The sequence below is a fragment of the Oncorhynchus kisutch genome, linkage group LG15 (genome assembly GCF_002021735.2).
Source record: "Oncorhynchus kisutch isolate 150728-3 linkage group LG15, Okis_V2, whole genome shotgun sequence".
NCBI classification, from domain to species: domain Eukaryota; kingdom Metazoa; phylum Chordata; class Actinopteri; order Salmoniformes; family Salmonidae; genus Oncorhynchus; species Oncorhynchus kisutch.
Window position 1 is genome coordinate 21947660 of NC_034188.2, and position 18316 is coordinate 21965975.

The 18316-nt window shown below is 42.7% G+C and overlaps 1 protein-coding gene across 1 annotated transcript in view; it reads left to right on the forward strand.

Moving 5' to 3' along the window:
- The window catches only part of aff2 (AF4/FMR2 family, member 2), a 351632-nt gene that overhangs the window by 266730 nt on the left and 66586 nt on the right, over positions 1-18316 (forward strand). The window contains exon 10 of the mRNA XM_031791376.1: positions 3766-3803. Within this exon, the coding sequence (XP_031647236.1) occupies positions 3766-3803 (38 nt within the window). The remainder of the gene's footprint in view (positions 1-3765; positions 3804-18316) is intronic.

Below are 18316 nucleotides of genomic sequence, written 5' to 3' on the forward strand. Positions count from 1 at the left end.
TGCTATTCATCAGCTACCTGGTACTATTTATCAGCTACCTGGTTCTATTCATCAGCTACCTGGTACTATTTATCAGCTAGCTGGTACTGTTCATCAGCTACCTGGTGCTATTCATCAGCTACCTGGTACTGTGCATCAGCTACCTGGTACTATTCATCAGCTACCTGGTGTTATTCATCAGCTACCTGGTACTATTCATCAGCAACCTGGTACTATTCATCAGCTACCTGGTACTATTCATCGGTGACCAACACCTCACACCATTTTGTTTCCTTTGGGCATTCATTAAATGTACTTCCTTCCCCCTCCCCTTTGTCTACCGGAACTCACTGGAGATTTTCTGGCTGTGTGTGTATTTTAGAATAAAAAAATGTATACTCAATTGTGAGAATGTTCCATTGCTCAGTTCAGCAGCAGCACAAAGGAGCATTGAGGACTGTTCTTAATTAGCCAGGGTTTTGTTGCCCAGTTTCTTCAGCAAATACCACAGTGAAAGGGCCAACCAAATGAAAACATTCTCCCCTAAATCAACAGCCATGTTGTCATTCAGATGTCCCGGTGCATTAAGAAGAAATCTAGTCTTCACAAACAGTGGTGTTTTTATTTACGTTAGCTGGCTTTCTCCCTAATGATAAAATAGCTCCCCCTACCCAGAATGAATAGGATACTGCTGTGATCACCATAGATGGAGGGGAAACTAATGGAAGTATTTTGACAAGGGGTATCGAAGTTCAATGACATCATTGAGAAAGAGACACAGACAGAGAAGACACACACAGACAGAGCAGAGACACACACACACAGACAGAGGAGAGACACACACAGTGACACACATAGAGAGACACATACAAAGAGCCACACAGAGAGACACACAGATAGAGACTCACAGACAGATGAAGGTGGATGGGTGTGTGAAGAGGATTGTTCATCTGATTGATATCTATATTCTTGGATCATCAAATGCTGATCTAAAGCAAACCTTTATGCCTTCTCATTTAGCGTGATCTCACAACAGCGCTAATGCCTCTCAATCAGACCACCACAGGTTGAAAACAAATTGAGGGTATACATCACTGTCTGTCTGTTGGAATGATGTGGTGTATCTCTATAGCTGCAGGCAATGAGCCAGTAAAGTCAATAGAAGTGCATCACTCTCTTTGTATTTTGAATATTGTTGAATTCCTTAAAACATTCATGAAAATCTTGCTTTATGCTGTGTTGCATTCCTCTTGGTGATACAGAAAAGCACTTGATCATGTCTGGCCTTTTTAGGCTAATTTGATCATCACCATCACAGCTCCTCCAGCCCTCCCTTTCTCCTTAGCGATAACCACCCCTTGCGTTTCCCACACAAGTACATGCACACACGCACACACGCACGCACACACACACACACACACACACACACACAAACAACCCCTGAAATGAATGCTCAAAGTCGCCTCATAAGCATGAAAAAAGCTCCAGCAGCCATTTAAACAGTTTGCCAGAGTACAAACTAGCAGCCATGCCCCCAGCTGCGTTGCCTAGCAACCCGGGAATGGGGAAGAAGGATGGAAGCTGCCCAAATCCCTGTGGAGAGGGAAACAGCAGTAAGAGAGCAGTTGACAGATGATCTGACTTGTTTCATCTGATATACTGTGAAGATCACTGGCTGCTTTCATCAATGATAAATGGACTGTACACAGATCAATGGTCACAGCAATAACCTTAGCCTTGCCAGTGTGTTGCTGTGGGCCTGTCTGTGTCTTGGTGGTATCCTGGACAGGTTGTGGTGGTGGGCCTGTCTGTGTCTTGGTGGTAGCCTGGACAGGTTGTGGTGGTGGGCCTGTCTGTGTCTTGGTGGTAGCCTGGACAGGTTGTGGTGGTGGGCCTGTCTGTGTCTTGGTGGTAGCCTGGACAGGTTGTGGTGGTGGGCCTGTATGTGTTTTGGTGGTATCCTGGACAGGTTGTGGTGGTGGGCCTGTCTGTGTCTTGGTGGTAGCCTGGACAGGTTGTGGTGGTGGGCCTGTCTGTGTCTTGGTGGTAGCCTGGACAGGTTGTGGTGGTGGGCCTGTCTGTGTCTTGGTGGTAGCCTGGACAGGTTGTGGTGGTGGGCCTGTCTGTGTCTTGGTGGGAGCCTGGACAGGTTGTGGTGGTGGGCCTGTCTGTGTCTTGGTGGGAGCCTGGATAGGTTGTGGTGGTGGTGGCCAAAAGCTTTACTACTCTGTGCCAAGGGGTTTTATTTGTATACCTTGCTCAAGCACTCTTTAACTTGTCACTAATCAGCATGTTGTGGGCTACATCACAGTGTGGGCTACATCACAGTGTGGGCTACATCACAGTGTGGGCTACATCACAGTGTGGGCTACATCACAGTGTGGGCTACATCACAGTGTGGGCTACATCACAGTGCGGGCTACATCACAGTGTGGGCTACATCACAGTGCGGGCTACATCACAGTGTGGGCTACATCACAGTGCGGGCTACATCACAGTGTGGGCTACATCACAGTGCGGGCTACATCACAGTGTGGGCTACATCACAGTGTGCGCTACATCACAGTGTGGGCTACATCACATTGCGGGCTACATCACGGTGCGGGCTACATCACCGTGCGGGCTACATCACAGTGTGGGCTACATCACAGTGTGGGCTACATCACAGTGTGGGCTACATCACAGTGTGGGCTACATCACATTGCGGGCTACATCACGGTGTGGGCTACATCACCGTGCGGGATATATCACAGTGTGGGCTACATCATATTTTCAAGACTATACAAATAGAGTAGCAGTGACAGTCCTCTCCATGTGCACCCTTCATTCTGCATGTGGAATTGATTTCCACTGAACTGTCATCGGAGAGGAAACACTTCAATGTTAATTTGTTTGTTACAATGTGTTGTTGTCCTTGTATAGGGAATACATGGGGGAGAGGGGGGTGACAAATCCTCATAGCATTAAATTGCTGTCACCTGTCTGTGCTTCCAATCAGTGTCAGGTGTCAATGATGTAGGTTTAAATCAAATAGTAGTAGGTCTCTAAACCTCTCTCTGCTAATGTAGTAGATCTCTAGAACCCTCTATTCTACTGTAGTAGGTCTCTAAAACCCTCTATTCTACTGTAGTAGGTCTCTAAAACCATTTATTCTACTGTAGTAGATCTCTAAAACCATCTATTCTACTGTAGTAGATCTCTAAAACCCTCTCTGCTACTGTGGTAGGTCTCTAAAACCATCTACTCTACTGTAGTAGGTCTCTAAAATGATCTATTCTACTGTAGTAGGTCTCTAAAACCCTCACAGCTACTCTAATAGGTCTCTGCTACTTTAGTAGGTCTCTAAAACCCTCTCTGCTACTGTAGTAGGTCCCTGCTATTCTAGTAGGTCTCTAAAATCCTCTTTGCTACTATAGTTGGTCTCTAAAAACCCATCCTTAGAAATCACACAGTTGTTTTTTCCTCCAACCAGCATTGATCGAGCGGTTTACGCCTCACTGATCTCTTTAATCATTCACGTTCCTCCATTCAAAGAGAAGGGGGGGGGGGGTGAACAGACGAAACAGACTACGAGGAAAGTGCGTGTTTGAGTGCCTATCATGATGAGGCTGATTTCTTTCATCCCTGGGCCGGGATCCATCCCTCCTGTTATCCTTCCTCCAGTTTGGGGCTATTTGTGCTGATCTCTCAGTGGTCCAGAGAGATGGGTATCACTATCCATCACATACTGCATGTTCTGTTCTGTACAGCAACTAACAGGACTGTGTTGTGTTACTGTTTTCACAGGCAGCTGAGAAGCCCAAGCCCAGAAGTACACCTCTCAGGTACGTGGCAGATCATGTTGAACTGGCAGCATTGTGTGAAAGTGTCTCTGTAATGCATATTATTGCAATGCATGGTATTGGATGGTACTACATCCTGTTCTTTGCGTACTGGGTTGCAAATGATCAGTTTTGCTCACAGATATGTAATCAGTAACTGTTTATATCACACTTCTTCAGATCATTGCGCTGTATAGTTTAATTACATGTATCTTTCTCCGGTGTGTTGTAATTGTAGAGTGTGAAGATGAGGTTTATCGTCAGCATATTGAAATTACTACACTGTAGAATTTAACAGAGGAAGAAAACAGGCTAAGTATAGAAATGTATAATTGCCTGCCGTATACACAGACACAACTACGAGGTGTGATCCAGTGGCTGTTCTTCATGAATAATAATCGTGTAGAAGAGTAGCACAGAGGATGTACTAAATTTAAATACTGCTAGCATTTTATTTTATCGGTTTAGATATTATATGACCCGCAGGCCTGAAGCAGTTTTTCTCCCCTGTGTGGAGCAGAGCAGAGCTGCGCGGGTTGACACCTTGTCTGGGCTCCCCAGTCTGGGTGCATTAATATGCATGGAGCAGGAGAAGTATGGGTGTTCTATCATCTCTAATCATGGGAGTATTATGGCTGCTGTGTGAATGGGCTCATTAAGGAAGACAGCGTGAAACATTGCCTCCAGCTCTTTCTCAGAAAGTGACTCTGGGAGTGGAGATGCTGCGAGCACTCCCCCGGCCATGCCGCCCCTGGAACAACACACACACACACACACACACACACACACACACACACGCTCGCACACCTACAGTGCCTTCAGAAATTATTCATTACTCTTAAATTATTTCACTTTTTTTGTGTTACAGACAGATTTCAAAATGGATTAAAAAATAAATAAATCTCACCCATCTGCACACAATACAAAGTGAAAACATGTTTTTTGAAAATTTCAGCAAATTTATTGGAATATTAAATACAGAAAAAAATGATTTACATAAGTATTCACACACTTGAATCAGTACATGTTAGAATCCCCTTTGGCAGCGATTACAGCTGTGAGTCTCTAAGAGCTTTGCACACCTGGATTGTACAATATTTGCAAATATTTATTTTTTAATTCTATAAGCTCTGTCAAGTTTGTTGTTGATCCTTGCTAGATAGCCATTTTTCAAGTCTTGCCATAGATTCTTAAGCCAATTTAAGTAAAAACTGTAGCTAGACCACTCAGGAACATTCAATGTTGTCTTGGTAAGCAACTACAGTGTATATTTGGCTTTGAGTTTTAGGTTATTGTCTTGCTGAAAGGTGAATTTATCTCCCAGTGTCTGTTGGAACCATGTTTTCCTCTAGAATATTTCCTGTGGTTAGCTCCACTCCATTTATTTTTTATCCTGAAAAACTCCCCAGTCCTTAATGATTACAATCATACCCATAACATGATGCAGCCACCACCGTGTTTGAAAATATGAAGACTGGTATTCAGTGATGTGTTGTGTTGGATTTGCCCCCAATTTTCTTTTGCAGTTTTACTTTAGTGCCTTATTGCAAACAGGATGCATGTTTTGGAAAAGTTGTATTCTGTACAGGCTACCTTCTTATCACTCTGTCATTTATGTTACTATTGATCAACAATGTTGTTGATCCATCCTTAGTTTTGTCCTATCACAGCCATTAACCCCTGTAACTGTTTTAAAGTTACCATTGGCCTCATGGTGAAATTCCTGAGCGGTTTCCTTCCTCTCCAGCAACTGAGTTAGGAAGTATGCCTGTATCGTTATAGTGACTGGGTGTATTGATACACCATCCAAAGTGGAATAAATAACTTCACTATGCTCAAAGGTATATTCAATGTCTACTTCTTTTTAACCCATCTACCAACAGGTGCCCTTCTTTGTGAGGCATTGGAAAACCTCCCTGGTCTTTGTGGTTGAATCTGTGTTTGAAAATCACTGCTCGACTGAGGGACCTAACAGATAATTGTATGTGTGGAGTACAGAGATGCGGTAGTAATTTAAATATGATGTTAAATACTATTAATGCACACAGAATGAGTACATGCAAAGTATTATGTGACTTGTTAAGCACATTTAGACTTACGCACACACACACGTACAGTTGAAGTCAGAAGTTTACATACACCTTAGCCAAATACATTTAAACTCAGTTTTTCACAATTCCTGACATTTAATCCTTGTAAAAAATTCCCTGTCTTAGGTCAGTTAGGATCACCACTTTATTTTAAGAATTTGAAACGTCAGACAAATAGTAGAGAGAATGATTTATTTCAGCTTTTATTTCTTTCATCACATTCCCAGTGGGTCAGATGTTTACATACACTCAATTAGTAATTTGGGTCAAACATAATTTCGGGTAGCCTTCCACAAGCTTCCCACAATAAGTTGGGTGAATTTTGGCCCATTCCTCCTGACAGAGCTGGTGTAACTGAGTCAGGTTTCTAGGCCTTCTTGCTCGCACACGCTTTTTCAGTTCTGCCCACAAATGTTCTATAGGATTGAGCTCAGGGCTTTGTGATGGCCACTCCAATACCTTGACTTTGTTGTCCTTAAGCCATTTTGCCACAACTTTGGAAGTGTGCTTGGGGTCAATGTCCATTTGGAAGACCCATTTGCGACCAAGCTTTAACTTCCTAACACTCGTCTAACACTCGTCTTAATATGTTGCTTCACTATATCCACGTAATTGTCCATCCTCATGTTGCCATCTATTTTGTGAAGTGCATCAGTCCATTCTGCAGCAAAGCACCCCCACCATATGATGCTGCCACAATATGCTTCACGGTTGGGATGGTGTTCTTCAGCTTGCAAGCGTTCCCCTTTTTCCTCCAAACATAACGATGGTCATTATGGCCAAACAGTTCTATTTTTGTTTCATCAGACCAGAGGGCATTTCTCCAAAAGGTATGATCTTTGTCCCCATGTGCAGTTGCAAACCATAGTCTGGCTTTTTTATGGCGGTTTTGGAGCAGTGGTTTCTTCCTTGCTGAGCGGCCTTTCAGGTTATGTCGATATAGGACTCGTTTTACTGTGGATATAGATACTTTTGTACCTGTTTCATCCAGCATCTTTACAAGGTCCTTTGCTGTTGTTCTGGGATTGATTTGCAATTTTTGCACCAAAGTATGTTCATTTCTAGGACACAGAATGCGTCTCCTTCCTGAGTGGTATGATGGCTGCATGGTCCCATGGTGTTTATACTTGTGTACTATTGTTTATACATATGAACGTGGTACCTTCAGGCATTTGAAAATTGCTCCCATGGATGAACCAGACTTTTGGAGGTCTACAATTTTAAATATATCCACAGGTACACCTCCAATTTTCTCAAATTATATCAATTCGCCTATCAGAAGCTTCGAAAGCCATGACATCATTTTTTGGAATTCTCCAAGCTGTTTAAAGGCACAGTCAACTTAGTGTATGTAAACTTCTGACCCACTATAATTGTGATACAGTGAATTATAAGTGAAATAATCTGTCTGTAAGCAATTGTTGGAAAAATTACTTGTGTCATGCACAAAGTAGATGTCCTAACCGACTTGCCAAAACTATAGTTTGTTAACAAGAAATTTGTGGAGTGGTTGAAAAACTAGTTTTAATGATTCCAACCTAAGTGTATGTAAACTTCTGACTTCAACTGTAAATACCCTGTACATACACACATACACAGAAGAGAGCTACCCACAAGCTACCTCGGACAGAACACTAGTAGTACCCCTAATTCGACACACAACCCCTAACACGACACACAACCCCTAATTCTACACACAACCTCTAGCACTACACACAACCCCTAGTACTACACACAACCCTTAACACTTCACACACACCCTAATACTACGCACAACCCCAATACTACACACAACCCCAATACTACACACAACCCCTAACATTCCAGACAACCCTTAACATTACGCACAACCCCTAATTCTACACACAACCCCATAACACTACACACTGCCCCTCGCAATACACACAACAACTAACACTACACACTACCCCTAATATTACACACAACCCTAGCACTACACACAACCCTTAACACTACACCCATCCCCGAGCACAACACACAACCCCTAACACTACACAGGAATCCCTAAAACTATACACAACCCCTGACACTACACACAACCCCTATCATTACACACAACCCCATAACACTACACGCAGCCCCTAGCTCTACACACAACCCCTAACATGACACAGAATCCCTAAAACTACACACAACCCCTAACACTACACCCAACCCCTAACACTACACACAACCCCTAACACTACATACAACCCCATAACACTACACACAGTCCCTAATACGACACACAACCTTTAGCACTCCACACAACCCCATAACACTACACACAACCCCTAACACTACACACAACCCCTATCATTACACACAACCCCTAGCACTACACACAACCCCTAACACTACACACAATCCCTAACACTACACACAACCCCTAACACTTCACACAACCCCTAATACTACACGCAACCCCTATCATTACACACAACCCCTAATACGACACACAACCCCTAATACTACACACAACCCCTAATACTACACACAGCCCCTTGCACTACACACAACCCAATATTACACAACACAACCCCTAGCACTACACACAACTCCTAATACTACACACAACCCCTAACACTACATACAACCCCATAACACTACACACAGTCCCTAATACGACACACAACCTTTAGCACTCCACACAACCCCATAACACTACACACAACCCCTAACACTACACACAACCCCTATCATTACACACAACCCCTAGCACTACACACAACCCCTAACACTACACACAATCCGTAACACTACACACAACCCCTAACACTTCACACAACCCCTAATACTACACGCAACCCCTATCATTACACACAACCCCTAATACGACACACAACCCCTAATACTACACACAACCCCTAATACTACACACAGCCCCTTGCACTACACACAACCCAATATTACACAACACAACCCCTAGCACTACACACATCTCCTAATACTACACACAACCCCTAGCACTACACACAACCCCTAACACTACACACAACCTCTAACACTACACACAACCCCTAACACTACACATAACCCCTAATACTACACACAACCCCTATCATTACACACAACCCTCAGCACTACACATAACCAGTAAAACTACACACAACCCCTAACACTACACACAACCCCTAACACTACACACAACCTCTAGCACTACACACAACCCCTATCACTACACACAACCAGTAATACTACACACAACCCCTGTCATTACACACAACCCCTAATACCAAACACAACCCCTAATACTACACAAAACCCCTTGCACTACACACAACCCGATATTACTACACACAAACCAATATTACTACACACAACCCCTAGCACTACACACAACCCCTAATACTACACACAACCCCTATCATTACACACAACCCTTAGCACTACACACATCCAGTAATACTACACACAACCCCTAACACTACACACAACCCCTAACACTACACACAACCCCTAACATTACACACAACCCCTAGCACTACACACAACCCCTTGCACTATACTCAACCCCTTGCACTACACACACGCCCTAACACTACACACAACCCCTAACACTACACACAACCCCTATCATTACACACAACCCTTAGCACTACACACATCCAGTAATACTACACACAACCCCTAACACTACACACAACCCCTAACACTACACACAACCCCTAACATTACACACAACCCCTAGCACTACACACAACCCATTGCACTATGCTCAACCCCTTGCACTACACACATGCCCTAACATTACACACAACCCCTTGCACTACACACAACCAGTAATTTTACACACAACCACTAACGCTACACACAACCCCTGGCGCTACACACAACCCCTACATGCAGCCCCTCATCACCAAACCGCCCCTTACCTTATAAGAGCACAGATACAGGGTACAGATACTCATTCTGCTCCCAGAATCCATTATCCAACAGACCTTTCATCCCCCTGAGTTGTGCACAGGGTTTAAATTCTACAGTACCATTCATGTGTGTAATGTGTGTATACACCCAGGCTCCCACCAAGAGGAACAATATTATTGAATGCATTCACTGATTAATTATACAAGTTTAAGCTATTTAAAGAGGTGATCATTGCTAGATTTTCCTCAGCCAAATGACAGTATATTATAGTGATGGTGGTGGTTTGTTTACAGCCTGGAAGAGCTGATGAACATTGATTTGTGGTGCAGATCTGATGCAGAGGTCACCTGCTGGGAGGAAAATATATATAGACTTCTTTATACATACTGTTTTGTCCCTCTTCTCTTTAATTATATTCTCCATTTTAATACACATGTAAAGATGAATTAATGTGATATCAAAGTGAAGTGTTTTGAATAGATCCATACTTTAAAACCTCTTAAGAATCTGCCCTTCTTTTTCCAATTCTCGCTGAAAATGACATCCCCAAATCTAACTGCCTACAACTCAGGCCCTGAAGCAAGGATATGCATATTCTTGGTACCATTTGAAAGGAAACACTTTGAAGTTTGTGGAAATTTGAAATGAATGTAGGAGAATATAACACATTAGATCTGGTAAAAGATAATACAAAGGAAAAACCGTTATTTTGTATTTTTTTGTACCATCGTATTTGAAATGCAAGAGAATGGCCATAATGTATTTTTCCACCCCAGGTGCAATTTAGATTTTGGCCACTAAATGGCAGCAGTGTATGTGCAATGTTTTAGACTGATCCAATGAACCATTGTATTTCTACTCAAACTTTTGTATGAAGACTGACCAAATGTGCCTAATTTGTTTAAACTTAATTTAATAACTTTTCATGTTCAAAATTGTGCACTCTCCTCAAACAATAGCATGGTATTATTTCACTCTAATAGCTACTGTAAATTGGACATTGCAGTTAGATTAACAAGAATTTAAGCTTTCTGACAATATCAGATATGTCAATGTCCTAGGAAATTGTCTTGTTACTTACAACCTCATGTTAATCACATTAGCCTACGTTAGCTCAAACGTCCCGTGGAAAGGACACCGATCCCGAATTAAAAGCCATGCAGTTGAAATCTCTCGCTCTGAACACACTGACTGACTGACTGACTGTGACTATAACTGGGGAAAGCCTTTAGGCAGATGCTGCTTTACTAGCTATTGTAGTTGTTTTTGTTTTTGCTATCTGACAGGGCTTCTATTGTGCTCTTCTGCCGTACGCTTGTGTGCCCTGTTGCCAGGGGGCACAGGGGGGCAGTGCCCCAGCTGAGGAATGTGCCTATTAAAATCTCTCCTTCAGATGATTCCTGGGCTGAGGGCTCTTCACAGATCATGGTTGTGCCAGCTCTCAGGATCAACCAACTGGCATAGCCATGGCCACACATGGGGGTTGGCACGGCCCCCTTCTCAGAGTATGATTGCTGATTTTGGATCAGTTTAGCTTTTTAGCTCATAATAAATAAGATTACATGAACTGGGCGGAGCTGATCCTAGATCAGCACTCTTACTCTGAGACTATTTGTAAATACAGGTCTAGGTCTCAGGTCACTACTCTCAGCAGTACAGAGTCTCGGAGACAGTAGACACTAGACACAGGATCCAGAAGAGCATAGATCCCTTCTCTCTCACTCCCTGAGGGGCCAGTCAAAGCAGCCTATTTACATCACCAAATGTGACATATCACCATGTGTTGTTAAAAGCTGCATGTCCCTTATTAAGACATATTCCACAGGACCCTTCCAGTAAACGTGATTAGCTTTGGCGAAAGGCCATTCACTGATAAACACTATCCCGTGGAAGTGCTATTGACATCTGGTGAGGAGGAATTAGCAGCGATTCAAACCTGCGGTGTGATGCATAACCCTACACTGTTAACAGTGTAAATACATCAGGCAGTGGAACCACACAGTAATAGTGTGGTTTTCTGTAGACCTCATTTCTTTGAAGATGATGTGTAACTGCTAGTTCTGAGTCATTAAATGAAATGTTGGTTATTTTTTGGTTTTTAAACAACTTATTGCCAGACATCGGTTCAATTATTTGAATTCCATTTACTGTCATTTTCTTGTGAGCTACATGCACAGTTCCTTTAGTGAATCATCAGATCAAGCCCGAACACTACAATGCAGTAGGGAGTTGTAGTTTCTAACAGGCTAATATTCTGCATAGTTTAGAGCAGAAAACTTGGCAATTAACTACAATGACCAACTCTGATCTAAGTGATTGATATTTGGCATTCAGACATGTATGCCTTCTTTACTTTGAAGAACTACTAAAATAGTGATTTTGTAGTAGTACAAAATAGTTTATTAAAGTAATGTGAATTAATGATGGTTAATAAGTGTTAAGCAGTAATGGGCAGTTACTAACATCATGGGACTTTTATTCATTGTTTTATTCTGTGTTGTTACAGCGTTCAACCCACATAATGCATAGTGCATTTAATATTTTTAAAATGATCGAATCAAAACTGAGCCGACCTCCAAAAGCACTAATCGCTCAGCACTAGTAACTACAACTAAGGACTTAGACAAGGACTGAGATTGCTCATTATTCTGTTACTAACTAGAGCAATTGAAAGAGGGGAAATACACGTATTCAGGTGCTTTGCTACCGACCTGTTTTCTATGTTTAAACAACGCATTCTGGTGTTGAAGAAGACACAGTATGCATTTGTTTGTGTTATACCCATAGAATTATTAGGAGCGTATATAGAGGTTGCAACAATCTTTATTTATTTTTGCAAAAGTAACAGCCTTTGGAATCTATCAGCCAGTCACTTCCCCTGATTGGGAATAGGACATTCCAGTGCAGGATCAGGGCTGGTTCCATCCAGATATAGTATCCATATTGACTGTGGTCCCACTGTATTCTAACCAATGGGAGACATTCACAACTAATGCTGCACTGCCTCTGATGAATGTAGGCACCAGGAAATGTGCCGAAAACGCGTTTTTAAAATACCCACAACACTCAATAGTTGTCTGTGTGATTTAGGGGCTTGTTTTGCTTCAGGACACAAAAGGTTTATTTGTGGGGGTTTTCTCTGTTGTTCAGGTCCTTGACTTGCAATTCTTTAGCCTTTTTAATAGTTCCTCTAATTCTGGACATTCTGGGCTTGTGTTATTATCTTGTGTGACATGAAGGTGAGCAACATAATTGAACAGCAGTTTGTTCTCTGTCTGCGACAGATAACATCTAAATGCCATGAATCTGTCGTAGCCTTGAACCCTAGCTAAATTGAAATTACCCTTGATAATAGCCATTTTCTGTGTGTGGTAACCCTAATATCGACAACACAGTAAACAATTGAGTTGGCAGTGTCCATATTACACCTCATTGATTGGTTCATTTTATTCTGTGTCGTGTTTGGATTGGTCATAGAGACGGGGGTGTTTATTTATGGATCCTATTAGAATCTTGTAAATTGCCTTGCCCCAAATCGAGGGGCTTGAAAGTAAATGTTCTGAAGGTGAGAAAATGTGTGAATTGAGTCTAGCTAGGCGTCAGGGCCCAGCCATTGCCGGCACCAATCTGTGTGACCAGTCAAGCAGCAAATCCATCACCGCCTCCTCAGGCAGGGAGCACAGAAAAGCAGACAAAGAAAAATATGCTTTTTTTCTATCTATCTGCTATGCCCTGTTTTCTCTGCTGTCATTACTTATCTTTCTTTGCATCACAATGCGAATCTATGTATCATATAAACATTGTGTCATTATCAAAGTCGGTCATCCCTAACAATGTTAATTTTGTTACTGATGCAATTACCAAATACAGTTTTCCTATCAAAAGGCCCCAGAAACGGTCAGCACAAAGAACATGTAGTACACAAATGTTTAGACATCCATTGAAAGTAAAAACAAAAACTGAGATTCATTTTAAGATTAAAGTCAAGGAGACTTTAATCAACAAAAAAGCATTTCAGGAAATGAACTCTGTAAATAAGAGAGCAGTTTCTGCTCAGTGAAAATGCATGTTTCAATAATGTTATTAATTAGACAACGTTAACCGGGTGGAGACAAGTAAAACTCATCTAAATTAGAAAGTGTATTTTTGATTTACAATAGCAATATATATTTTTACCACTTTACAGTTTTGATTGAATTCAAGCCTAGGACTGAGATGGATAATGAATGCATGGCCAATTTTACGGCTGGGGTTGAGTCTCAGGGTTGGGACTGAAGCTAGGGAAGAGGTTGAGTCTGGGGACTGGGGGCTGGGACTGAGAGTGGAGGTGAGGCTGAGGGTTGAGCTGAGGCTGGGGGCTGGGACTGAGGGTGGGGGCTGGGGGCTGGGACTGTGGTTAGGGCTGGGGTTGAGGCGGATGCTGGGACTAAGGCTGCGGGCTGGGACTGAGGCTGGGGACTGGGACTGAGACTAGGGGCTGAGCCTGGGGGCTGGAACTGAGGCTAGGGCTGGGGTTGAGCTTGGGTTGAGGTTGAGGCTGGGGCTAGGGCTGAGGTTAAGTCTGGGGACCCGGGCTCGGGAAGGGGTTGAGGCTAGGGCTGAGGGTGGGTTTGAGAGCAGGACTGAGGCTGGGGCTGGGGTTGATGTTGAGCATGGGGTTGAGGTTGAGGCTGCGGTTGAGATTGAGGTTAGGGGTTGAGGTTGAGGCTGAGGCTGAGGGCTGGGATTGTGGATAGTTGTTGAGATGAGGCTAGAGGTAGTTGTTCTTACTAGCTTCCTGGATGCTGTGCTGATGGAGGCCTGAGTCATCCCTTTATTCCAACATCCCCTTAATTCCGTCTCTATGTGGTTATTCATGGATAAGTGGTAGGTGGAAGGTGCTGTGGTGACGTGTTCCTGACAGCTACCTTCAATCTACAGGAGCCCATTAATATCCGTGGTACACCAGTCAGGTCTGTCTGTCTACAAACTTCTCCCTGAAATGAATATTTGTCTCATTTGTATCCAATGGCCCTCCAGTGTTTATAATCCCTGATAAGGGTATTTTACTGAAGGTTGCACAACCATTTGCTCCTGACAGTTAAAAGCCTCTCAGACAGAAATGACTGTGGGCTTGTGGATAGATAAGCTCCTTATATATTTGTTGGTAACATCGTCTGAGGGATCTCTCCTCTGACAGGCTGTTCTCTTGTTGCACATTACATTAGTAGCAGGTTTCCTCAATTGGATGCTCCACATGATGCATAGGCAGCCATAGGCCATGCATTCCATAGGGTTTAAACACAACATCTGCTTGTGTGTGTGTGTGTGTGTGTGCGTGCGCATGTGGGTGTGCTTGCGTGTGGAGTCATCCGCAACTCCTCTGAGAGAGAGAGAGAGAGAGGGAGAGAGAGAGAGAGAGAGAGAGAGCAGACTCAGAGGTTAATGTTTCAACACCCATGTGATATCTGTCAGTTTGGACCTTCAGTGTGTGACCTCTTCCCCCTGGAGGAAGAGGAAGCCATCCTGACTGGCCTCAGAGCTGGATCTTCTTTTTCCACTGTGTGTGTCTGTTAGCATTGGCCCACCTCTGAGAACATCCCTCCTGAGACTTAGGATTCTCCACCTGCAGTTCATCATCAAAAGATTCGTCCATCCACATTCATAGCATCGTATAAACAGGATTTAAAGTCTTATGGAAGGAAGTTAAACGGCTCTTATTCACAAAACGTTTCTTTTCTGAAGGTGGTTTGCTTGTTTAATGTGGCATAAGCCAGTATGAATTTGCAGCTATACAACTATTGCATCATACCACTTGCATCTTAATCTTAATCAGATGGAACTTGTTAGGTCTAAAAGAACAGACTGTTCAGCTGGAACTTGTTGCTTTGGTTGTTGCCAAGGATTATCCATCAATTAAAGTAGATGCTTTTCCTTTCATTTCTTCCTCATTACAAGGTCCACAGTATTACTAGTTATAGCTCTAGGAGTGGTGTTCTCTTATAGCCAAATAACAAACAGTATTACTAGCTACAGCTCTAGGAGTGGTGTTCTCTTATAGCCAAATAACAAACAGTATTACTAGCTACAGCTCTAGGAGTGGTGTTCTCTTATAGCCAAATAACAAACAGTATTACTAGTTACAGCTCTAGGAGTGGTGTTCTCTTATAGCCAAATAACAAACAGTATTACTAACTACAGCTCTAGGAGTGATGTTCTCTTATAGCCAAATAACAAACAGTATTACTAACTACAGCTCTAGGAGTGGTGTTCTGTTATAGCCAAATAACAAACAGTATTACTAACTACAGCTCTAGGAGTGGTGTTCTATCATAGCCAAATAACACTATTACTAGTTATAGCTCTAGGAGTGGTGTTCTCTCATAGCCAAATAACAAACAGTATTACTAGCTACAGCTCTAGGAGTGGTGTTCTGTTATAGCCAAATAACACTATTACTAGTTATAGCTCTAGGGGTGGTGTTCTGTTATAGCCAAATAACAAATGATATAACTAGCTACAGCTCTAGGAGTCGTGTTCTGTTATAGCCAAATAACAAATGATATAACTAGCTACAGCTCTAGGAGTGGTGTTCTGTTATAGCCAAATAACAAATGATATAACTAGCTACAGCTCTAGGAGTGGTGTTCTGTTATAGCCAAATAACATTATTACTAGCTACAGCTCTTGGAGTGGTGTTCTCTTATAGCCAAATAACAGTATTACTAGCTACAGCTCTTGGAGTGGTGTTCTCTTATAGCCAAATAACAGTATTACTAGCTACAGCTCTTGGAGTGGTGTTCTGCCATATCCAAATGCCACTATTACTATCTACAGCTCTAGGAGTGGTGTTCTCTTATAGCCAAATAACAATATTACTAGCTACAGCTCTAGGAGTGGTGTTCTGCCATATCCAAATACCACTATCACTATCTACAGCTCTAGGAGTGGGGTTCTGTTATAGTCAAATAACACTATTACTGGCACCACTGAATATATATCAAACTAAAACTATAATGCTTTGGAAGGGTAGTGTGCATTGAAATTGTCTGTAAAGGGCTACAGTAGAGGATATGTTTCCTGTCCTAAGAGACAAGTAAGGACATAGAGTAACAGTTGGAGGACAGAGCAACAAGGTGAGGTAGTGACAGAGGAGGGAGACACAGGGAGTCACTGTGAATTCATTTGGTTTTCAAGCTGAAAAGTACAATTTGATTTATCTTCTTCCCGTTAATCTGTCATCTGGAGATGTGGACTTGGCAGGCTGGGCTGCTCGCCGCTCCTCGGCGCTTGGCAGCCCTCACTTCTGCACAGCTGGCTTTGCGCTCACTCCACATTTTCCAGCCTTTGATATTGATATAGATGTAACTGAAGCCAGCCATGGGTCCGCCACCCCCCGACAGCCCTGTCCACCCAGGCCATGTCCAACTATTGTTCCAAGGCCTGTTCTCCCAGCCCCAGGACAAGCTGGCCAAACACTCACACACTGCTCCCACACAGGCCTCCTGCAGACTACCTGGCCTCTACCTGCTGCTCCAGACCACGGAGCAGCGAACCGTCTGTCTTTAGCCTGCCCTAACCCTCCCAGCCCTGGCCAGCGCATGTGGAGAAGGGAGGAGAGGAGGCGAGAGCTGGCTGCTGCAGCCTTGAACAGAGCAGCTCAACCTACAGCGACTGGACTGGAAAGAGCCTTTGATGAAAGAGGAGTGTACAGCTGGAGATCAAAGACGAATAGCTCTGTGGCAGATCAGATCAAAATCTTTGGGGCTTGTTGTTGTGGTGGTTCTTTTTTCTTCTGCTTGGTGGAATGCCTTTCTCTTGGTCACTTGTTGAATAATTGATTGTGACAGTTAATGATTGCTGCTTTTGTTGGACAGAGTTCTAAACAAATGCTGTGTTTCAAATAACAATTGCTTAAAAAGGAAAACGCTCAATTTGTGGAAAACCAGAAATATTATGTTATTTAAAGGCTGTGCCATTTAGCAAGTGAATAGACGCCCTTGTGAGCATTCATTCAAAGAAAAAGAACACGTGTTGGCAATGTTGAAGGTATAGGAATAAGGATGTAGCTTAGGCCTCTGATTCCATCATATGTAAGAGTTTAAACCAGAGGTTGGCTCCACACAGTCATGTGTAATTCTATCTCAATCCTCTCGGATGGATGTCTTCTCTATTTGATTTTATCACATAATCATTTTGATTCACTAATTAATGAAGCCAACTCAGGCATTGCCAAATTTGGTTACAGATAAATGGTTCCAGATAAACAAATGATCCAGCTTTATTTTTAAAAAATGGCCAGAATCTCAATTGGTGGGAATGAAATGGAACAAGTCACATCCACTAGATTCCTCGGAGTTCCAATGAATGGAAAGTTATCCTGGAAATATCATATTACATTTGTCTGCAGCAAAGTGATGAAATCTGTTGGTATCATCAGAAAGATTAATGGTTTGGTTCATCAGGCTTGCTTCCTAACTCTATACGATAGCTTAATTTACCCATATCTCATTTACTGTAATATTGTCTGTGCCAGTACATATGCCTCCTACATACACAAATTACTCATACAAAACACAT